At 36.9% G+C, this 24,935-nt stretch overlaps 1 protein-coding gene across 3 annotated transcripts in view; it reads left to right on the top strand.

Moving 5' to 3' along the window:
* The window catches only part of AP1AR (adaptor related protein complex 1 associated regulatory protein), a 94,096-nt gene that overhangs the window by 52,586 nt on the left and 16,575 nt on the right, over window positions 1–24,935 (top strand). For all 3 annotated transcript variants that reach the window (XM_077142538.1, XM_077142539.1, XM_077142540.1), the window contains 5 exons: window positions 11,256–11,352; window positions 12,497–12,595; window positions 14,428–14,489; window positions 15,188–15,261; window positions 16,033–16,161. In XM_077142538.1, coding sequence (XP_076998653.1) covers window positions 11,256–11,352; window positions 12,497–12,595; window positions 14,428–14,489; window positions 15,188–15,261; window positions 16,033–16,161 — 461 coding nt within the window. The remainder of the gene's footprint in view (window positions 1–11,255; window positions 11,353–12,496; window positions 12,596–14,427; window positions 14,490–15,187; window positions 15,262–16,032; window positions 16,162–24,935) is intronic.

The following is a 24,935-nucleotide window of genomic DNA, read 5'->3' as shown; positions in this document are numbered from 1 at the left end:
GTTACCTTCAAAAGTTAGGACTAACTTTTCAGCAGAAAGTATGGAATCCAGAAGGCAATGGAGTTACATCTTTCAAGTTTCAAGATTATCAATAACTCCTATGTTGTTAAATCCACTCTTTTTCAACCCTATCTGGCTCTACTTTTTTAAAAAAATATTTTTATTGAGATATCATGCAGATATAGTGTATCCAAAGTATGCAATCACTTGTTCACAATATCATCGCATGGTTGTGTATTCATCAGCAAGATCATTTTTAGAACATTTGCGTCACTCCAGAAAAATAAATAGAAAGAAAAAACTCCTACATCCCATACCCCTTACCCCTCCTTCTCACTAGTATTTAAATCTACCTAATTTTTTTACCCCTATCCCCCCCCCCCCATTATTTATTTATTTTTTGTCCTTATTTTTTTACTCATCTGTCCATGCTCCGGATAAAGGGAGCATCACCACAAGGTTTTCACAATCACATGGTCACGTTGTAAAAGCTATATAGTTATACAATTGTCTTCAAGAATCAAGGCTACTAGAATACAGTTCAACAGTTTTAAGCACTTCTCTCTAGCCATCCAATATACCATAAACTAAAAAGGGATATGTATATAATACATATAATACATTCCTATGTATATAATATAGGAATATGTATATATACATAATATATAGTAGCAATATATAATACATAGGAATAACCTCCAGGATAATCTCAACTCTGTTTAAAATCTCAGCCACTGAAACTTTTTTTTGTCTCATTGCTGTCTTCCCCCTTTTGGTTAAGAAGGCTTTCTCAATCTCATTATGATACCCGGTCCCAGCTTATCCCTAGGAGTCATGTCCCATTATGTCAGAGGGATTGAAACCCCTGGGAGTCATGTCCCGTGTTGGGAGCAAGGCAGTGAGTTCACTTGCCAAGTTGGCTTAGAGAAAGAGACCACATCTGATCAACAACAGGTTCTCTGGAGGTGACTTAGATATAATTATAAGTAGGCTTAGCTTCTCTTTTGCAGGAATAAATTTCATAGGGGCAAGCTCCAAGATTGAGGGCTCAGCCTGTTGTATTGGTTGTCCCCACTGCTTGTAAGAATATCAGGAATTCCCCAGATGGGTAAGTTTAATATTCCCTCCTTTCTCCCCAGTCCCCTAAGGGGACTTTGCAAATACTTTTTTATTTTCTGCCAAAATTACTCTGTGATGTGTCCGGGCATCACACTAACCTGTAAAAACCCGCAAGATCTCATGCCCTATTCAAGATTCCATGTAATTACCCCATTTAACTTGAACAAAAAAGAGTTGCTTAATATCAAGAAAATATTTGCATAATACTTGATATTTTTAATCCATGTTTCCTACCTTTTTTAGTTTAGCAAACATTTATTAAGCAACTACCATGTCCCAGCCCCTGTGCTAGGCACTGAGAACTAAAACATCAGTCATGCTCTCTACATTAGAAGAATATCCTGGTCTGGGAGATCAATCCCAGAGATGACTAATTTCAATATCAGGTAGGAAAAGCAACCAAATAATGATTATAGAGCATGTTAGGAAAACCTAGAACAGGGGCCCTAGGTCCAAAATTTATAAGGGGAGATATCTCCAAGGAGACCCCTTTAAGGAGGTGACAACCTGGATTGATCCTTGAAGGGCTGGTTAGTGGTAACTATTCAGGTAGAGGAGAAAGGCATCCCAAACAGAAGAAATTGCATGAACAAAAGAATGGAGATATAAGAGAGCATGGTCTTTTAGGAGGTAGAAGAGAATAGCAAGCAACATTTATATACATCATGGCGTATAAAGTTTAGACTTACAGTGATAGATGAGAAGTCAGATCATAAAGAACCTTGTATGCTATATTTATTAGCCCAGACTTTATCTTGAAGGTAATTGAAATTTGCTATCTCTAATACATCCAGGTGGAACTGACTAGCATTTGAAAACTAAGCTTCAAACACTCTGAGAGTATTCATCTTGCATCAGAGAAACGCAAATTAAACCACATTTTCACAGCCACTATAATGGCTAATATAAAAAGAGAATGACAAATCCAGATGTTAATGATAATATGGATCAACTGTAATTCTCACATCCCTGATGGGAGTATTAAAATATTACAACCACTTTGGCAAATTGTTTAGAGTTTTTTTTATAACATTACATCTACTCTGTGACTCAGCAGTTCTACTTGTTTTTACCTACTAGAAATGAAAACATAATACCCTCAAAAGACTGTACAAGAATGTTTATGGCAGCCTTATTCATAATAACCAAAAATTAGAAATGTCTATCAGTAGGTGAATGGATAAACAAATTATAATGCATTCATATAGTGGAATACAAAAGAAAGAGATGTACATATATGCAAATATGGGTGAATCCCATGGGCATTATATTGAAAGAAGTCCAACATATGCACAAAAATACATATTACGTAATTCATTTATATGAAGTGCAAAACCAGCAAAAAACCAAGTTACGATGATAGAAACCAGAAAGTGGTTGGGGGAGGGGGATGAGGGATGAAGATTGGCTGGAAAAGTTCACAAGAAAACTTTATAGGGTAATAGAAATGGTGGTGGTTACAATGATATATAAAATCATCAAAACTTAATGAATTGGACCCTTAATCTCTGTGTATTACATTTTATGTAAATTATACCTCAATTAAAAAAATTTAAAAAGCCCTAGTATATTAGTCAGGGTTTTCTAGAGAAACAGAACCAATGGGAGAGATCAGTAAATCTGAGATTTGTAAAGGTGTCTCACTCAACTATGGGAATCAAAGAGTCCAAAATCTGTAGGGCAGGCTGTTCCGATGAATGGTCCAGATGAACTCCACAAGAGAGTCTCACTGGCTGAAGAAGCAGTGAAAGAGTCTCTCTTATGTGTTAAAAGCGTTCCGCTGATTGGATTATCACATGGAGGGAAACACCTTAGTTGATCACAGATGTAATCAACCACAGATGCAATCAATTGACTCATGGCTTAATATCCCAGCCTTCTGGTTTATCAGCCAGCGACGATATGTCCTTGCAGCAATATTCAGGCCAGTGATTTCCTGAACAGACTACTGGGTATAATAATTTGACCAAGTTGACACCAGAACCTGACCATCATAGTCCACCCCTTGTCAACTTTACATCTGTACCCATCACCTTGTAGCATGCTTAATTTCCAAATAGAACACAATAACAGACATGTGTGTCACCCAGCAATACTCAGCTGTCCTGCATACAACTGGAAACACACTACATCTCTCCAGAATAAGGTGCAAGTCCTTAGGTAATAGTCACTCTTAAACTTCATATCCTATGACATAAATACTATAAGATCAACAATAAACTTATGTCATATGATGAGAGGAAAACAAGATATTTGCTTATGTACAAATGCAAACAGACTCATAAAACAGGGAGGAAATACTCATACAGTCACAGCCTTCATTTCTGTAACTGGTCGCATGTTACTTCATATTATCACAACCATTCCTTGTTCCCTCTGCCCTCAACAAGCACTTCAGGTGGACATGGTTCTTTGCCAGGTCCTGCCTGATCAGGTTTTAATTTTCCATTGACTTAATCACAGGGCCTGGTAGTACTAAGAAATGCCCTAGGGGATTTCTTGTATTCCAGGAAAACGATTCTTTACCTCCATTCTGTAGTTGCAGTCCTATTTCCCCTCGATAGTTAGAATCAATCACCCCAGACAGAACAGCAGTCCACTTTCATGCCTGTTGATTCAGTTGCATGAGAAGCCCGAAGTGGCCAGCTGGCAGTCTTAATTTCCAGTTCAGTGAAATCATTGTTTTGTCTCCTGGAAGAAGCACTCCTTATTTTGGAACTAAGACCAGTAGACCAGCAGAGCTTAAGGTTTCAGGGTCAGGAAGCAGAAATTTTCTTAGTGGATCCCTAGGGGTTATAGTGAGTGGTGCCAGTCCATTTTCGCCCCTTAATTCCTGGACCCATGAATCCTGGCTATGGGAGAAACAGCACCATAGAGTGGACAGTGATTCAGAGCATACACAGCCTCCTGGAGAACATTGCCCCAGCCCTGCAAGGTATTGCTACCTAGTTGGCACTGTAATTGAGTCTTCAAAAGCTATTCCACCATTCTATCAACCGAGCTGCCTCTGTATGATGGGGAACATAGTAAGACCAGAGAATTCCGTGAGCATGTACCCATGCCCGCACTTCATTACTGTAAGGTGGGTTCTTTGATCAGAGCAATGCTGTGTGGAATACCATGATGGTGGATAAGGCATTCCATAAGTCTACAGATGATGGCTTTTGCAGAAGCACTGCATGCAAGGAATACAAACCCATATCTAGAGTATGTATCTATTCCGGTTAGAACAAATCACTGCCCCTTCCATGATGTAAGTGGTCCAATGTAATCAACCTGCCACCTGGTAGCAGGCTGATCAGCTTGGGGAATGTTGCCATATTGGGGACTAAGTATGGGTCTCTGCTGCTGGCAGATTGGGCACTCAGCAGTGGCTGTAGCCAGGTCAGCTTTGGTTTGAGCATGGGATCAGCTGATCCCATGCTCAAACCTCCCTACTACCATGCCCACTTTGTTCATAAGCCCATTGGGCAATGGTGTGAATGCCTGAAGAAAAAGGATGACTTTTATCCACAGGATGGGTCATATTAACCACTTGATTATTAAAACTTTCCTCTGCTGATGTCACCTGCTGGTGAGCATTCACATGGGACACAAATATCTTCAAGTTCTTTGCGCACTCAGAAAGGTCTATCCATATACCTCTTCCCCAAACTTTCTTTGTCACCAGTTGTCCAGTCATGCTCCTTCCAAGACCCTGACTATCTAGCCAAATCATGGCAACAGCCTATGAGCCAGTATACAAATGCATCTCTGGCCAATTCTTCTAAGCCAAATGAACAACCAGGTGTACTGCTCAAAGTTCCACCCACTGGGAGGAGATTTCCCCTCAGGGTTGTACTACTGCAGCTGTCCACTCCCAGGTGGTACCTGCATATCGTGCAGAGCCATCTGTAAAGCAGGCCCAAGGTTTCTCTTCCTCAGTCAACTGACTGTAAGGAACTCCCCAAGAGGGCATAGCTCTGGTCTGGGAAAGAGAAGATAATGTGGCAGAAGTGAGGGCCATGGGCATTTGGATCACTTCCTCATGTAACTTGTGCCTTCAGGACATGCTCAAACCCTATCTCTAATATACCATTTCCATGTTGTGATAGAGTGCTGTAGTGCATGCCCAACTTTATGGCTTGGTGGGTCAGACAAACGCCAGCTCATGATAGTCAGCTCAGGTCTCATGGTAACTTGGTGGCCCATGGTTAAGTTTTCAGTCTCTGCTAAGGCCCAGTAGCAGGCAAAAAGCTTTTTCTCAAAATGATAGTAATTACCTGCAGCAGATGGTAAGACTTTGCTCCAAAATCCTAAGGGTATGCGTTGTCATTCTCCTATAGGGGCCTGCCAAAGGCTCCAGACAGCATCCCTGTTCTCCACTGACACTTTCAGTACCATTGGATCTGCTGGTTTTAAGGCCCAAGTGGCAGAGCAGCTTCCACAGCAGCCTGGATCTGTTGCAGAGCCTTCTTTTGTTCTGGTCCCCACTCAAAGTTAGCTGCTTTTTGGTCACTCGGTAAATTGGCCAGAGTGGCACACCCAAAAGAGGAATATGTTGATTACAATATCCAAAGAGGCCAACTGGGCATTGTGCCTCTTTTTTGATCATAAGAGAGACCAGATGCAGGACCTTATCCTTTACCTTAGAAGAAATATCTCAATATGCCCCACTCCACTGGACCCCTAGGAATTTCACTGAAGTGGAAGGCCCCTGTATTTTTGTTGGATTTATCTCCCATCCCCTGACCTGCAAATGCCTTATCAATAAGTCTAGAGTAGGTGCTACTTCTTGCTTCACTAGGTCCAAACAACATTGGACATTATATCATTGATATAATGGACCAGTGTGAGGTCTTGTGGGAGGGAGAAATGGTTACGGTTCCTTCAGACAGGATTTTGACATAAGGCTGGAGAATTGATATATCCTTGAGACAGAACAGTGAAGGTTCACTGCTGGTCTTGCCAACTGAGTGCAAACTGTTTCTGGAGGTCCTTACTGAACGTTGTTGAAAAAAAGCATTTGCTAGATCAGTAGCTGCATACCAGGTACCAGGCAATGTGTTGCTTTGCTCAAGCAATGATATCACACCTGGGACTGCAGCTGCATTTGGAGTCACCACCTGGTTAAGTTTATGATAATCCACCATCATCCTCCAAGATCTATCTGTGTTCTGCACAGGCCATATAAGAGAATTGAATAGTGAAGTGGTAGGATCCACCCCTGCGTCCTTCAAGTCCTTATGAGTGACACTAATCTCTACAATCTCTTCAGGAATCTAGTATTGCTTATGATTCACTCTTTGCTAGGTAGGGCCAGTTCTAGTGGCTTCCGCTTGGCCTTTCCTACCATAATACCTCTCACTCCATGGACTGTCAGTGCCATCTTGATTATTGGAAACAAAGTCATTAGTGCCTCTGAGTCTAGTCAGAGTAGAAAAACAGTTGTAGAATTCCATTTTTAAGACTCCTGAAGACCCACTCCTGGTACCAAGCTGTGTTAGTCAGTGTTCTCTAGAGAAACAGAACCAACAGGAGAGATCTGTAAATATGAGATTTTAAAGGTGTCTCACATAACTGTGGGAATGAATGAGTCCAAAATCCACAGGGCAGGCTGTGAAGCTGGTAGCTCTGATGAAGGGTCTGGACAAATTCCACAGGAGAGGCTCACTGGCTGAAGAAGCAGTGAAAGAGTCACAAAGGTAATCACCCACAGATGCAGTCAACTGACTGATGACTTAATACACTAGCCTTCTGGTTTATCAACCAGCCATGAAATATCTTTACAACAGTCAGGCCAGTGCTTGCCTGACCAGACAGCTGGGGATAAACATTTGACCAAGTTGGCACCAGAACCTAACCATCACACCTAGCTAGAAGATAGGTCTAGAGACACAGACAAAGGAGACATTATACCTAGATAATTAAAATCATGGTAGTTGTCAAGATCACCTAGGTGGGGTAGAGGAGGAGGGATGGAGGGTAAGTGGTGGAGAATTGAGAGAAGGCAGTAGAGGATTGAGTAGGCAGGCACTGGAAGACGACTCTGAAGGTGACCTAGAAGCAGTGGACAAAAAGCACCAGGAGACCATGAGATGTGAAGAGGAAGCTAGAGATAGATAGTCTGACAGATAGATGGGATAAGAGGGTGTTCTGAATTGTTTCTGCTGCTAGAAATGTAATATGCCAGAAATGGGTTGGCTTTTATAAAGAGAATTAATTAAGTTAGAAGTTTTACTGTTCTAATGCCTAAAGATGTCCAAACCAAGGCATGCAGAGAAATGACTTAATAAAGGGCTGGTGACATTCAGGGTTTCTCTCTCAGCTGGGAAGGCACATGGCACAAGTCTCTCCCAACTTCTTGGTTCAAATGGCTTCCTTGGGCGTGTTTTCTTTCTGCATCTCCAAACTTCTCTGTGTCAGCTCTGAAGGCTTTTCCAAAATGGTTCCCTCTTAAAAGACTACAGTAAGCCACCACTATGAGTGGGTGGAGACACATCTCCATGGAAACCACCTAATCAAAGTTTGATCTCACCAACAATTGAGTGGGTCACATCTCCATGGATATCACTTAATCAAAAAGATCCCACCCAACAATATTGAATGAGGATTAAAGAACATGGCTTTTCTGGGTTACACAAGTTTCAAACTGGCACAGAAAATGGTCACCACTGTGTCACATGACATTGAGATAATAAGATAAGGATTTAAAAGTGTTTATTGTAACTGGCACATAGAAGCCATTGATTACCTTTGCTAAAGTTATTTGAGAGACAGGAGTGATGAGATTAGTGACAGACGACAATGGGTTGGTGAGTGAATGGGAGGTAAGAACATGAAGATAAGAGAACTGTAGTAGTTAAGAGCAAGGAGCTAGTCTCCCTGGGTTCAAATTCTAGCTTTGCCACATACTATGTATCTTAGTTCTGCCTTGACTATTATGACAAATACCACACACCAGTTGATTTAAGCAATGGGAATTTGTTGTCTCATGGTTTTGGAGGCCAGAAGTCCTTCAACAGGCCATGCTTTCTCCTTGAATCTGTAGTGTTCTGGTGCTGGTTTGCTGCAATCCTTGACTTGCGTCTCTTGCCTCTGTCACATGGCAATCTGCTTCATTCTCTGGCTTCTTGCTTCTGCTTTCTAATTCCATGTCCAATTTCTTTTGCTTATAAGGATTCAGCCATATTGGATTAAGACCCACCCTTATTCAGTTTGACCTAGTCTTAACTAATAACATCTTGAAATGTCCTATTTATAATGGGTTCACACTCACAGGAATGAAGATTAAAAAGTAAAGATGTGGGGGGGCCGCGGTGGCTCAGCGGGCAAGAGTGCTTGCCTGCCGTGCCGGAGGACCCCGGTTCGATTCCCGGCCCCAGCCCATGTAAAAAACAAACAAACAAACAAAATATAATAAAAACAAGAAAATGTTTAAAAATGTTTCCCTTTCTTCCTCCCTTCCATCCTTCCTTCCTTCTCTGTCTTTCCTTCCTTTCCTCCCTCTCTCTTTAAAAAAAAAAAAAAAAAAAAAAAAAAAGTAAAGATGTTTCTTGGGGAGATGTGATTGATTCCCCAACACTGTATGTAGCTTGCTTGGACATATTCTTAATCCCTTTTAGTCTTATTTCCCTCCTATGGGTAATTGCTATATCTAACTTAAAGAATTGTTGTCAGAATTAAAATTAGTTGGTATATGTAAAGCACTTAGAAGAGAGCCTGTCATATCGAACATGCTGGATGTGCCAACTCTTGATGTTATACATTTAATTTCAGGAATTTGAACTGAAATAAGAAGGAGAAGAAACAGATCAAATGAAGGGTTTCCCCTCCTTTCTTCTTTCTTGACTTCATTCCTTCACATAGGAGAGAGGTGAAAAAACAGTCTAAAAGACTAGGTAGAAGATGAAAAGAGGTGCTAATTGATGGAGCAGGGTTTCAAAGAATTTTCTGGAGTGCAGGAATGTGGACTGGAGGTGGGGGCGGAAGGAGAGTGAAAATGGTGAATGCCTCAAGGGTGGAGGTGAAGCAAGTGACCTTGAACACATAAAGGAACACCTCTTTAGAGGGTCAAGGGAAGACTAATTTGGATATACTTAAGTGAGAGGGCTGTGAAAAGAAGTTGAGGAAGTTCATGTTTGATGCTCCAAAGTGAAGTGAAATTGTCTTCTCAGAGGAAGGAGTTTGAATAAGGAACTTAAGGAGTTTGTAAAGATTTTGTTAGTGTAGAATGTGAGAGGGAATTGACTATGTCTAAGAGAGAATTATTATTTGGGCTGAGGGCTAAATTGATGTAGGACTTCTCAGTAGCAGCCCTCAGCAGAAAGAAGTAATTAGGGAAATGATATGGGGTCAGAGTGTGAGTGAAGTGGGTGAACGTGGCATAATGACAGGAGTACTAGAAAGTTAAATGTGTTAGTAACAAAGTAGATCCATCGAGGGGTTCACATTAGTTGTAAGTGAAGTAAAGCCCGATGATCGGGGTAGATGACTGGGACAAAAGGTAGGAACAAGGGCTTGGTGAGCCCAGAGTTATTGAGCAGGATGAATAGTAGGGTAGTGGGAAAGAGGGCATAAGAGCCCCAGAGTGGTATGAAGACTGAGATCAGAGTGTAGAGTGCTAAAGTTTATATTTTATGAGAAACATTCTAGGTTAAGGTCTGTAGTATATGTCCGTAGTAAGATGGCTGAAGTAACGCCAGAGTAAATGTAAATGGAATCTACATTTCTTAAAAAGTGGTTGCGGTTCTAAAAAATACTCTGATAATAAATTTGACTTATACACTAGAATAAGGCAAATGTACACTTTTTTACTCAACAATTGAAATCATAGCATCAAACTACTTTACATTTTTTTCTTAAGCTTTCTACCTTGAAATAACTTGACACTTATAGCACTTATTGCACAAATAATACAAAACCCATGGCGAGAACTCCAGCATAGACCCCAGATTCATGAACTTCAACATTTTGCCACATTTGTTGTACCATTATATCCATCCATCCATCCATCCATCATCATCTCACTCTCTCCCCACTTTGTCTGTTTTCTGAACATTTGAGAGTATACTTCCTTGAGCACATAATACTTCCATGTACATTTCCGACAAACAAGGATAGTTACTTATGTAACCACTTTAAGTACAGTTATCAAGTTCAAGAACTTAAACATTGTTATAAAGCTTTCAGTTTGTATTCCAATTTTTTCATATGTCCATTAATGCCCTTTTGGACATTTTCTCCTCCATTATTGGATCCAGTCCAGGATCACATATTGCATTTAGTTATCACTGTCTCTTTAATTTTTTTTTTTTTTTTTTAATTTTGGAAACTTATATACAACATAAATTTTCCCATCTCAGCCATTCTCAAGTATACCATTCAGTGGGATTAATCACATTCACAATGTTTTGCTACCCTCACCATCCATTACCAGAACTTTCCAATCACCCCAAACAGAAACCTTGGGCCCATTTTGCATTAACTCCCCCATGCCCCTGGTTTCCTGTCCTTTCTGTTTCAGTGTGTTTACTTATTCTAGTTATTGCATGTAAGTGGAGCCATACAATATCTGTTCCTTTGTGTTTGATTTATTTTTCTCAACATGATCCATGTAGAGGCACATATCAGAACATCATTCCTTTTTAAGGCTAATAGACTATTGTATAAATATTCCACGTTTTGTTTATCCATTCATCTGCTCACGGACATTTGGGTTGTTTCTACTTTTTGGCTATTGTGCATAATGCTGCTGTGAGCATTGGGGTATAAATATCTGTCCAAATTGCTGCTTTTAAATTCATTTGAGTATATTCTTAAGTATGGAATTGGCTGGTCATGTGTAGTTGTTTTTAAATTTTTGGGGAACCACCAAACGGTTTTTCAGAGCAATTGCATCATTGTGCATGCCCACCAACAATATATGAGGGCTCCTATTTTTCTGCATCCTCTCCAGCCCTTATTATTTTCTGTTTTTGTAGTAATAGCTCCTCTAGTGGGCGTGAAGTGTTATTTTAATACACTTTTGACAGTAAGATGTCAGAATTTCACTAGTTTTATTAATTAGTTAATTGAAGGTTAATTGAAGTAAGGTTAATTAAAGTAAGACTCATCAGAAGTCTTTCCTCTCTTTTTTCCCATCTTTTTCTCTCTAGGCCCCTTACTGAGGAAGAAATTGTTGACCTAAGAGAGAGGCATTATGATTCTATTGCCGAAAAACAGAAAAATCTTGATATGAAAATTCAAAAAGAGGTAAAGAGTCTTTTATGTTGCTTAAATATATATTATAAAACCTATGTTTATAGGGAAGACTTGTCATTAAGTAATATATATAGTCATTGAACCTATATTTAGATATATGCAGATGAAATGATTTAAAAGTAGTAAAACAATATTCCAGCCAATTACATTGTTTTAGTTTATCATAGACCATATTCTGTCAAAAAAATGAAGATGAAACATTCTTTAAAAAATAATTTCTTAATTCACAAGTAGGAACTCTGGTAAGAACATTGCATTTTAGTGTTTAAAATTAACTTTTAAAGTAATTACTCTGTTTCACAGTAAGTGCTTTTTTGAAGTGTTTTTGTCTTCAACATCTTCATTCTCTATAAATTAACCAAGTACTTTTAGAAATCACAAATGTCATATTTATGTTAATGCATTTTCAGAAATGGCCTATACTTAAAAGTTTTTCTGTTCTCTAAATGGAATTAGTCTTATTCCATGATACATTTAAATAGTGTTTAGTACCACTTAGTGATTTCAAAAGATTTAAACTACACACTGGTTGTTAATATTAGTTTAAAGGGAAAAAATGTGTTAAAATTTGATTTTTAATTTTGATTTGACATACAGTAGAGTGTCACTAAAGCAATTTGTATGCTATTATATATGGTGAGAACCTAAATTTGAAGGTAATTTTTGAATAGCTTGATGGTGATAATATCAAGGAGGCATGTATCACTGTTTGTGAACACTTGTTATCAGTTTGGTAGATGGTAATATGATTGGCCTTAGTTTTGGAGACCTTGGACTTGTGAGGCCCAAAACCGTTAAACTTATCAGGGATGTATGTGTTGATACAATTTTTAAGAATAAAAATAATCGCATATTCTGAAGAAAGAAAGGATTTTGTATTTATACAAATTAGATGCAACTGTTTCATAATTCAATTTTTAAAGAATTCTGTAATATGTTTGATATCATGATTTATTTTGTAAAAGGCGAAATCAAAACATGAGCAATCACTAAAAATTCAATTATGTTATGCTTTGTAGAAATCAATTACTTTTTAATAATTTATTTTTTGTTTTATAGATAGAAACATTTTATTTTTAGAGCAGTTAGACAGGTTCTGATTTTTGTTAATCCTTATTGTTTTGTTCATGTACAGTTAGCCTTACAAGAAGAGAAGTTAAGACTAGAAGAAGAAGCTTTATACGCTGCACAGCGTGAAGCAGCCAGGGCAGCAAAGCAGCGAAAGCTCTTGGAGGTGAGGGGAAAAGACCCCAACATATATTAGGGCTGCTTTTCTCCTTATTTTCTCTGACAAATCTTAGTTGGGACTTCTTCTTTCTAGACTTAAGGGCCTCTTTTTAAGATTTGTGTATATATCTCAGGGATTTAAAAGGCAAATAGTCAATCTTTTACAGCTAGAAACAACATCAAATTACACACTAGATATTGAATGCTGTTTAGCTTTAGGTTAGCAGAAGCTTATTCCTGTTTACTTAAAGATGAATTTTAATTTTCCAAAATCATTATTCTTTTGCAGAAATAAATATACTTTTAGAAAACATTGCAAAAATGGACTTCTTATATAACTTCCAAGCATTTTAAATGTAATTTTTCATTTTTTTTAATCCTTTGTACTTTATATAATTCAGAAACTGGGCTATTTTGCCCCATAGAGATATGTTTCATTTCTCAACTTTATTCTTGTATCCTTGAGAGTTTGAGTCTTGAGAAATCTTAGGCATATTATCAGGGAAGGCAGCAGATTTTCCATATTTTACCATGCCATGTGCTAATGTGACATTATCATAATGCCAGACAGCTGTTAATAACAGGCATTCATTGTACCTGAGTGACAGGAGGTCTAAGTAGTTTACAAGTTTTACGTTGTTTATTCCTCACAACAGTCCTAGGAGGTAGGTACTATTTTTAATCCCAATTTTATAGATGAGGAAACTGAGGGACAGAGATTTTAAGTAACTTGCTTTTGAGATCCTGTGCTAATAAACGGCAGAGTCCGAGTTCAAATCTGGAATAGTATTAACTGCAGTAGTACAAAGATCATGTACATGATTATTGTAACTATAAGAGAAACTGAAAAATCGTGTCTATCATATTATGTGATCTCTATGTGACCTGTGTCTTTTATATCTCTCATTTTTCTGTTTCAGTAGATTAATTAATGTGGGAGAATATCTTTTTAAAAAGAACTAAGTTCAAAATAATGAAAAAGTTTAAAAATTAACTCTCACTTTCTATTAAGAAATTATTTTTCCTGGTTATAACATAGGTCATTATCTTTACATAATAAATTCATCTATCGCCCACCTTTTAAAACATAAAAGCATCCCATATGCAATATCCATTTGGGTGATTTCCAGGGTTCTCTGAACTTCCCTGACTTTTATTTGATATAGGAATACATAACAGTCCAGTGTTCACAGACACACACCAATTTGTTTGATTTTCACTATATTTGATATTCACTATAACTCTGAGTTTACTAAGGCGGTATTGTGCTATCTGTAATTTATAGATGAAGAAGCAGAGAGTAAAGGACATACCTGAGACACAGGTCTAGTAACTATCAGAGCTCCGACTCTGACAGTTCTTCTTATCTTTACTTTTACTATTTCTGAGCCAACTTAGCCAGGTTTTCTGAATCCATTGTTTGCTGCTGCTCATTTCACTTAGTTTAGAACATCATATACCGTTTTAACTATTCTTTTTTTGCCCCTCTGCCTTCCCTTCCAGTTATTAGGAAGTTCTTAGTTATAGTAAGGATTTTGTGGATCCTTATTGTATATATAATATATATAATGTCCATTTAAAGAATTGTCTTTGTTTTATAACATTATGAATATTCTGGTCATTTATAGTTTTTACATTGATAAACTGAGAGAAATTCTACCCATAAGTAAGAGAATGTGAAAATGAGCAGTGATGAGTTTCAGGAAAATGACTTCAATAGGAAAATATTTGTTATTTATTTTTTTCTTAGAGATTAGAAAAAATATTTAAGATTACATGTGTAGTTTTAAAAATAATTGTATAGCAGAGTCATTTGTGTGTTGTATTATGTTTCCAAAGCAAGAAAAGCAGAGGGCTATGCAGCGGTACCATCCTTCCAGCAATGGAGAAGAATATCAGAGGTAAATTGTAAAACGTATTTCTTTTCCCCATTGTGGTAGAAAATGTTTTTTCCAAAAAGAACAAGTTCATCTCCGAGTGATTGTATACACATCTGTGTTTAATCATACTTGTATTCCCTAAAAATTGTTGCTTCTCAAAGACACTATCTTAAAAAAATCAGTGAAAGCGTTTGCTTTCTTAAAATTAGAAACTGGTCATCATTTATTTAAATTGACTGTATTGCATTTTTTTTAAAAGAGTGGTCCTATTTTCCATCTAGAAAGTAAATGCCTTCAGCTTTTTTGTTGTTTGCGTTTCCCTTAACTCCTTTTTTATGGTTAAGTTAAGGTTTTTGGTCATTTTTTTGAAATGACATTTCAGTGTCTATCATGTTTCCACTAGTGTCTCTTACTCATTCAAAGAAGTGTTTTCATGCTTCATTAATGTAAATTGTAAAGTTGGACTTGTGGCTGAGCTTTGGATATTAATCAAAATCTTATTTTCACTTTCATGCCAGCATTTAGAAAAGGAAGACCTGTTTTTCCTAGGTTCTTTTAATTATACAGTAACTTGTTTTTCTTAGGTTCTTCTAATTGTACTGTAATTATGAATTTGTGTGAGATATGTCTTCAAACCAAAAAATCTTCATTAACTTAAGCATGCATTTATATTGTTTTTACTATGAATATATAAAAAATTTATTTTACTTTTATCACAGTTCTGGCCCAGAAGATGACTTTGAATCTTGTTTGAGAAATGTAAAGTCACAGTATGAAGTTTATCGAAGTAGTAGTAAGTCTGTGTATATTCTGTGTACGTTTTAACTTTACTTTAGATCACATTAGACAAATAATTGGAATTTCTTGCTCTTTTTCCTGTAGAAAAGTTTGTTCCCTTTAGCTTGTATTGTAAGTTAAACTAGTCCTTAGTTACATAATATTAGTTTTCCCTTTTAAAAATAAATTGGAGCAAAGAAAAATAACAAGCTATTCTTGTAGACCCATATATGAAGTCAAGTACTCCTTTTTTCCATTTCTATTCTTAGCTTCTTCTCCCTTACCATGCCCGTCCCACCCCCCAACTAAAAAGAAAGGGAAGGAGGGAGTTTTATACAAGTATAATCTTTTTATACTAAAGAATTTTACTTACTTCAAATTAGTTTATAAAATTAAACCTTTTATCCTCCGTGTTTCAAAAGTTAAAACTCTTGCTTTCCAGTGGTTCCTTTTGAAAATACAGGCTGCTCTTGATTTCTTTGACCATTTTTATTTATTCATTTGTTTTTCATCTCCTTTTCTTAGAGGTCTATCAAAAATATCTCAAGTTGATCATATTTGAAAAATTTATAATTCATTTAAATTTGCACTTTTACTGTGCTAAGATGTAGAATAAAAAGTACAACTCTTTTATACTGCATGTCACAGAAACTTACAAGTGTATTTGATCATAACAATAATTGTTTCTAATGAAATATTTAGAGAGAGACAAGTTGTTGCAAAATAAATGACTGTTGTGGTAAGAGTACAAATGACAACAATTAATTGTATTTGGTGTATGTTCTAGGACTCTCATCAGATGCTACAGTTCTGACCCCAAATACAGAAAGCAGTTGTGACTTAATGACCAAAACTAAATCAACTAGTGGAAATGATGACAGCACATCCTTAGACCTAGAGTGGGAAGATGAAGAAGGTATTTTGTAATTCACAATTTTATCTAAAAAGTTTAATGTATTAATTTATATTATATAATTCTTCTATTTTTGGTATTTTACTTTATTTGAACTGAAATGAATGCAAGACTGAAAAATCAGAATTAAACATTATCGTTTTAGTGATTATCATCTTGTGATAAGTTCAGAGAGTTGCATACTTTATAATATTTCTGGAGAGTTAAAAAGTAAATGTTAGTTTCTTATTTTGAGGATTATATAATTCAGCCCTTGATATTACTCTGCGTGAAGAATTACTGCCCTCTTGTGGGCAACATAAAGCCAAAAATCAATTTTTTGGTTCATTATAAATAAGTATTTGTTACTTTTATTTGTAGAATATAAGCTATGACAGAGCTGTGAGTTTGAATTTTAGCTCCTATGTCTTCCTAGCTGCTATACTTTAGATTACTTAATCCTTGCAAGCTGCAGTCTCTTCATTTATAAAAAAGAAATAATAAACTCATTTTAATGGTTGATTATAAACTTAGCTCATTCCTGGGTGTCAGGTTTCATGTTGCCAGGGAGATTTACACCCCTGAAAATCATGTCCCACATGGTGGGGAGGGCAGTGAGTTGAGCTGCAAAGTTGGCTTAGAGAGAGAGGCCACATCTGAGCAACAAAAGAGGTTCTCTGGGGGTGACCCTTAGGCCTAATTTTAAGTAGGCTTAGCTTATCCTTTGCGGGGTTAAGTTTCATCTGAATAGACCCCCAGATTGAGGGCTCAGCTTATTGCTTTGTAAACCCCCTTTTTTAAAAAGAGGATTTGGGGGGGGGGCTTAGAATATTTCACTCAACATGAATTTCTGTCTGCTGTCAATGGACTCTTAGGCATAATTATCAGTAGGCTTAGCTTCTCCTTTGCAAGAATAAGTTTCATAAGGGTGAGCCCAAAGATTGAGGACTCAGCCCTTGCCTTGGTTGTCCCTACTGCTTGTGAGAATATCAGGAGTTCTCCACATAGGGAAGTTTAATATTTCCTTATTTCTTCCCTGTTCCCCTGGAGGACTTCACAAATACTTTTTTATTCTCTGCCCAAATTACCAGGGATATATTGGAATATCACACTAACCTCTACAAACTAACAAGATCTCATGCCCTATTCAAGATTCCACGTAATTATGGTGTTCAGGTAAACTAACCATACAAGTTAAATTAAATAATGTGCTACCCAAAATATAAATTTTGCACCAAATAAACATTTCTCCCTTTGGTCTCACACAGAGATTGAAGTTTGAAAATATGGGCCATATCATCCTTTACTCAGTATCCTGATTTACCTTAGTCCTACCAAGATCAGCTTCATTCATATATTTAGACAAAGGCTGGTCATTTTTTCAGCTTTTTTAACACTTGCTGAATGGGTAATGCTGACTTTCATAGCTTCAGTGCCCTAACTCTGAGTCTCAGGTGTCACATATACATCCAGAGTTTCAGGGAACAACTAGGTTATATACAAGTAGCTCAGTATCTCAGAATGTAGGAATATCAGTTACAACTCCTAAATATATGTGACTGCTGTAAGAGTTTATAATCTAGGAACTTTACAGTAGGCCCCAGCCTGATAACCTATGCTTGACTTCAGTTCTCTAAGTTTGTATTATAGTTACTCCATATGAGTGAGACATACTAATATTTGTCTTTTTGTTTCTGACATTTTATTCAGAAACATAAAGGTTCATTCACCTAGTTGCATGCCTCACAACTTCATTCCTCCTTCCCATTCAGCAGTCCGTTGTATGTATACACCACAGTTCCCCCTTCTATTCCTCAATCCTTGTACCCTTAGGCCACCTCCAAAATTACAAAATGAGAACACTGTTGCCATAAACACCAGTGTGCAAATGTCCATTCATGTTCACTCGAGAACTCTTAGTTCCTACAGGTATATACCTAGCAGCAGGGTTGCAAGATCATATGACAGTCCCAACCCTAGCCTCCTATGGAATGACCATGCTGCCCTCCGGAGGGGCTATGCCTCTCATTCCCTTACCAACAGTGAATAGGTATATCTCTTTCTCTACATTTTCTCCAGCACTTGTTTCTTTCTGTTTATTTTTAAACAATTTTGTTTTTGCACATCATACAGCCCACCTCAGTAAATAGACATGCCTTTGTCACTATAATCTATATGAAGACGTTTTCTTTTCTTCTGCATAGAATGCATACCCCCACCCTCAAGCCCCCTGCTTGTTGACATTTAATTCTGGCATAATACCTTTGGTAGATTCAGTGGAAGCATATTACAATGTTGCTGTTGACTATAGACCCTAGCTTGCATTGATTGTACTTTTTCCTGTATTGCATCCATTTTCAACACCTTGCAATGTTGATATTTATTTGTTCTCCCTCATCCTCTTTATCCTCTGTCTTTCCTTCTGGTATCATATGTGCCCCCAGCTCTTCTCCATCAACCATAGTCACATTCAGCTTTATTCAGTGTACTTATATTATTATGCTACAATCAGGTAGTATTGTGCTATTCATTTCTGAATTTTTACAATCAGTCCTGTTGTACAATCTGTATTCCTTCAGCACCAAATGCCCAATCTCTACCCTATTTCTATCTCCTGATAACCTGTGTTCTTAACTTCAGCTATCAAAGTTCACTCATTAATTTTTGTTCATATTAGTGAGACCATACAATATTTGTCTTGTTGTTTCTGGCTAATTTCATTCAGCATAATGTCCTCAAGCTTCATCCATGTTGTTACATGCTTCATGACTTTATTCTGAATTCTGTAATATTCCTTCATATGTATATACCACAGCTTGTTTACCCATTCATCCTTTGTTGGACATTTGGGCTGTTTCCATCTCTTAGCAATTGTAAATAATGCTGCTATAAACATTGGTATGCAAATATCTGTTTATGTCCTTGCCTTCAGTTCCTCTGAATATATATCTAGTAATGGAATTGCTGGATCATATGGTAATTCTATACTTAGCTTCCTGAAGAACCACCAAACTGCCTTCCAGAGCGGTTGTACCATTTACATTCCCACCAACAGTGAATCAGTGTGCCTCTTTCTCCACATCCTCTCCATTGCTTGTTGTTTTCTGTTTTTTGCTAATGGCGATTCTGGTGGGTGTGAGATGATATCTCATTGTGGTTTTGATTTGCATGTCCCTAATAGCCAGTGATGTTGAGCATCTTTTCATGTGCCTTTTAGCCATTTGTGTTTCCTCTCCTGAGAAGTGTCTGTTCATGTCTTTTGCCCATTTTTTAATTGGGTTGTTTGTCTTTTTGTTATTGAGTTGAAAAATCTCCTTATATATTCTGTATACTAAATCCTTATCTGATATATGACATCCAAATGTTGTCTCCATTGTGTAGGCTGCCTTTTTATTTTTAACAAAATTCTCAGATGCACAGTCTTTAATTTTGAGGAGATCCCATCTATCTATTTCTTTTTTCAATGCTTGTGCTTTGGGTGTAAGGTCTAGGAAACCACCTCCTAGTGCAAGATTTATGAGATATTTCCCTATGTTTTCTTCTAAAAGTTTTATGGTCTTAATGCTGATGTCTAGGTCTCTGATCCATTGTGAGTGCATTTTTATATAGGGTATGAGATATGGATCCTGTTTCATTCTTTTGCATATGGATATCCAGTTCTCCAAATACCATTTATTGAAATACCACCTGCTCTGTCCCAGGTGGGTTGGCTTGACTGCCTTATCGAAGGGCAGAGATCAGTTGTCCGCAAATGAGAGGGTCTATTTCTGAACACTCAATTCAGTTCCATTGGTCAGTATATCTATCTTGATGCCAGTACCATGCTGTTTTGACCATTGTAGCTTCATAATATGCTTTAAGGTCAGGCAGTGCAAGATGTCCCACTTCATTTTTTTTCTCAAGATATTTTTAGCTATTCGAGGCACCCTTCCCTTCCAAATAAATTTGGCTGCTGGCTTTTCTGTTTCTGGAAACTCAGTTGTTGGGGATTTTAATTGGTATTGCATTGAATCTATAAATCAATTTGTGTGGAATTGACATCTTAACTATATTTTTAGTCTTCCAGTCCATGAACACGGTATGCCTTTCCATTTATTTACATTTTCCATGATTTCTTTTAGCAATTTCTTATAGTTTTCTGTGTTTAGCTCTTTTGTATCCTTAGTTGAATTTATTCCTAAATATTTGATTCTTTTGGTTGCTACTGTAAATTGAATTTTTTTCTTGATTTTCTCCTCAGATCACTCATCACTAGTGTATAGAAATAGTACTGATTTGGGGGCATTGATTTTATACCCTGTAAAATTCTTTCAGTGTGCTGCTGAATTTGATTTGCAAGTATTTTGTTGAGGATTTTTCATCTATATTTGAGATTGGTATGTAATTTTCTTTTCTTGTAGTATCTTTGGCTTTGGGATTAGGGTGATGCTGGCTTCATAGGACGAGTTAGGTAGGTTTCTCTCTTCTTCCATTCTTTTTTAAGAGTTTGAGCAGGGTTTGTACTAATTCTTTCATGAATGCTTGATAGAACTCACTTGTGAAGCCATCTGGTCCTGGACTTTTCTTTTTGGGGAGCTTCTTTGGTGACTGATTCAATCTCTTTACTTGTGATTGGTTTGTTGAGGTCGTCTGTTTCTTCTCGAGTCAATGTTGGTTGGTTCTAGAAAGTTGTCCATTTCATCTGTGTTGTCTAGTTTTATTACCGTATATTCTCTCGTAGTATTCTCTCATTATGTCCTTTATTTCTGCAGGATCAGTGTTGCTTCCTATTGAAACAGAGCTCGAAGGATATTAAGGAATGATGAGAAAGAAAGAAAGGAAGAAGGAGAGAAAGAAAGACACAGACGGGCTCAGGGGGTCTGAAGCTTGAGTTTACTTCAGACAGACTTCAGACAACTTTATTCTCAACCAGATCCTAGTTATATACCACAGGATGTCAATAGATATGCAGGCATTTCCTGAGGGAGCAAGATTCTTATCTCACAGTGTTCTTCATACTTAACATAACTGTTTTGGGTAAACATTCTCTTCCTCCCAGACTGCTCTACATAACAATCTCCACAGTTTACCGCTGCCATCCCGAGGCCAGCAACTTGCAACAAATTCTGTAGGTCTTGCTTTAAACTCTTGGCTTCTGCATTTCCCCCTTTTTATTTTATTAGCCGAGGAAAACAAGAATCACCTTTTTAGGGTGACTATAAGCAAAGGTGACCGTGCCTGTCTTAGGTTGCCCTTAGGCTCTGAAGGGTCTTACCCGTCATTGGCTGCCAGTCAAGCTCTCTGACTTTGATTCAGGAGGGAGCCAATGAGTTTCTGCAAGAATCACCTTTTTCTTTGTTGTTAAACACAGCTGAGGAGGAAGCGAGGTATAAACAGCCCCAAACCTAAGATTTTTTAGCTCTTGGGTAAGTGATTGTGTAACATTACCTCCATAGGCTACATGTAGGTTATTCTAATTTACATTCTAATACCCCTTTTTTGTAATTCTAAGATATCAGGACTTAAACTATCTGAAAGCCTTAAAAGATGCCTTTTCCCTTTTCCCATTCTATTTCAGACAGGCCATATGTTAAAAGAAGGTAATACAAAAACTGCTCTCATTCCTTTTACACTTTAAACTTTGTAAAAAATTTAAATTATACATTTGATCTCCAATATGAACCAATGTCATTTCTATATCATTTAGTCTATTATTAGTTTGCTCATCAATGAGATTGTCTATGCCACAGTTCATTGGTGTTTTTCTAACAATGCTGCATCTGTATAGTTTGTTGCAATGCTGTTCCAGCGACTGCAGCCACTGTGATGCTTCCAATGATTCCAATGACAGATGCAGTAATGAATCCAATTAGTCTATTAGTCCTTTTTAGATATTCTTTTGCCAAATGGATCAGTATATGTGTTTCTGGAGAGGATTGCAAAGATCTTGACATCTGCACCGGCAGCCAAATACCTCTTCTCCTTGCTGCTATAATCGTCTCATTTTCCTGCAACATAAATGCTTGGGGACAAGTGAATAGAGAATAATTTTCACAATTAGAAGTTTGATTTCTTATATACATATGAACTTTAACAAGTATATATGGATCTCTAATACATATTTGTATATAGTGTTTATGGCTGCTAAAGAGAAGTTATAGTTACTAGAATTCACTATGAAAATTGGTCCCAGTCCTAGGAAAATTCCCTATAAATTTCTCTGAATAATGTATTTATCATCCCAAATCATGGCACAAATCATCCTCTATGTAATAACTCTGGTTTAGCTTGCCTATCCATATAGTCTGTTATCTTCAACCCTACAGGGGAATCTTACAATTCCATAGGAATCATTAATTATGATAACTGCTAGATCCATATGACATGACTGCCTGCCATCCGTTCCAATTTTCTTTCCCACCTAACAGGGAAGTATCCTTTGTATCCATAGAGTTAAGCATATAGGTCTTTCTAAAAATGGAATTAAATTTGACACCAGTTTTCTTCTTACTGGACCTGGGAATCCTAAACTTGTATTTAGGTTATTTTGGTAAAGTTGGATTGGCCCATGTTAGGGCTCACAGATAATCCCAGTAAGTATAAATATGTCCCTGTCCTTCAGCAATCAAAATTTATGTCCTATAGTATACATTACCCATTTAGTTATTTTTTGTCCAGGTCGATATGTCTGGGTTTTATTCTCTTCGAGGGAATCCAAACTGAAGTTCCGTCATCTGCAATGACAAGAGCAAATCCCCTACCCCACACCTTTACCATTCCTGGTTTCCATAAATCATCTTGAACATCTTTCCAGTAGATTGACTGCAGCTGCAGTTCTGTTTGGGATATATCATTTTTCTTTTCCAAATTGCTAAAATGTTGTTCTGCTGGAGTCTGTGATGAATTATCATAAATGTTTAAAAAATTTAGAGTAAACAATGCCTTTGCTAATTGATCTTTAGGAGTACTTATTTTCATAACATCATCCTCCTGATCATCGTCTCCCCCTTTTTGTTTTAAAAGCATAGACTTTAGCGTCCGGTTTGCTCATTCAATAATTCCTTGCCCTGAGGGATTGTGTGGAATTCCTGTAATATGAGTAATATTAAAAGTAGTACAAAATTTATGAAATTGTTTTCCTGTATAAGCAGGACCATTGTCCGTTTTCCTGAACTTGCTGTTTAGATAAAGATGGAAATTTCTTTCGCAGCCCTTTGCTATTGATATGGGTTAATTTGTGAAGTGTTGTGGGATCTTGCAGTACCCCCACAAGAGTATCTGCTTGCTGATTTTGTAATGACAAAGGACCTGGAAGATTGGTATGAGCTCTTTATATCCACGATAAAGAGGATTAATTTGACTTCTGATTAATGTTTGTAAATGTAAAAACATTCAGGAGAGTTCATCTCTTTCAAACAAAGAAGCCATCTCAATGTGAGTAACTGTTTGGTAAACATATTCAAAATCAGAAACAATAGCAAGAGATTGTGGAAAACTTTGCAATACTTGAATTACAGCTGCTAATTCAGTAAGCTGGGCTGAGGTATAAGGCATTTTCTAACTTGTTTTCCACTGGGGTGACATATGCAGCCTTCCCATTAATATTATCATTGGTAAAGACAGTAATAGCTAGCAGGGAAGCTGGAACTATTTTAGGCAAAATCCATTGCGTTCATTTTTAAAAATTGTAAAAGTTTTGACATAGCAAATGATTATTCATTTGTCCTTTAAAGTCACTTAATGCTATTTGCCAAGAGGTATTGAAAATATATAGACTTTGAACCTCTTCCTTTGTGAGATCACACACTATGCAATTAGGATTATGACCTCTTAATTGATAATATCTTTGGTGATCTTTGACTATTAAAGAAATAATCTTTTGCAAATATGTATTTAAACATTTTTGTCAATTGTTTGGTAAAAAAATCCATTTTAAAACACCATCTTGCTAAAATAGGCCTGTGGGAGATTGTAAGGTAAAGAAAATAATAAAATCAACAGGCTTTTTAGATCTATTTGAACAAGCTGTCCTTTTTGAATGCATTGTTCAATTAATTGTAACTCTCATTCAGCTGCAGCTGTTAACTGCCTTTTGCTTAATAAATCAGAATCTCCTTGTAAAATATCAAACAAGTTTTATAATATATAATTAGGAATCCCTAAAGTGGACGGTAGCAAAAATGAAAGCAGAGTGTCAATAGTGACATGTACCCATAGTAAATGACCAGATTTTTAAAATTGAATTCATTGGATTGATTGAAAAGGAATGCAAGAATGTGGATTCTTTATAATTGGTTGTGCATTTTTGCTAATTTTAAATTTATTTCATGCAGTTTTTATGATATTTTCTCACAATAGTGGCCAAATTCAGATTTGCTTACATGACCGGGCCCAGTTGGGTCCTCTGGGAACTGGCTAGGGACCAAGAGGAGCTTCCTGGGACCTAGATATCTTTATTAAAGTACACCTCCTTCTGGGGGGATAGCCGGTCTTCCCAGCTAGAGTGTACATTTTAACTATTTCTTACCAAGGTCATGTGATAGCAGTATCAGTTGCATGTAATGGCAATATCAGGTGAACAAAAAAGACTCCACAAGTATATTTTTTCCTTGCATTCAACCGTCAAATCTGATCTGCTTCCAATATAAGCCATGGTTATCTTGGGATAAATTTAGTTTATACATATATAGTTTATATAAACACTGGACAAAGCATTTAAGTATTTTGGCTTAAAGGAATTTAGGTATTTAAATGATTTGAATATTATTTAGTCAGTAATAGATTCATTTATAGTAATAGTACTTAGATTAATAGATTAA

Source organism: Tamandua tetradactyla, chromosome 24, assembly GCF_023851605.1.
Source record: "Tamandua tetradactyla isolate mTamTet1 chromosome 24, mTamTet1.pri, whole genome shotgun sequence".
Lineage (NCBI taxonomy): Eukaryota > Metazoa > Chordata > Mammalia > Pilosa > Myrmecophagidae > Tamandua > Tamandua tetradactyla.
This window is presented reverse-complemented; position numbering and strand designations above follow the sequence as displayed.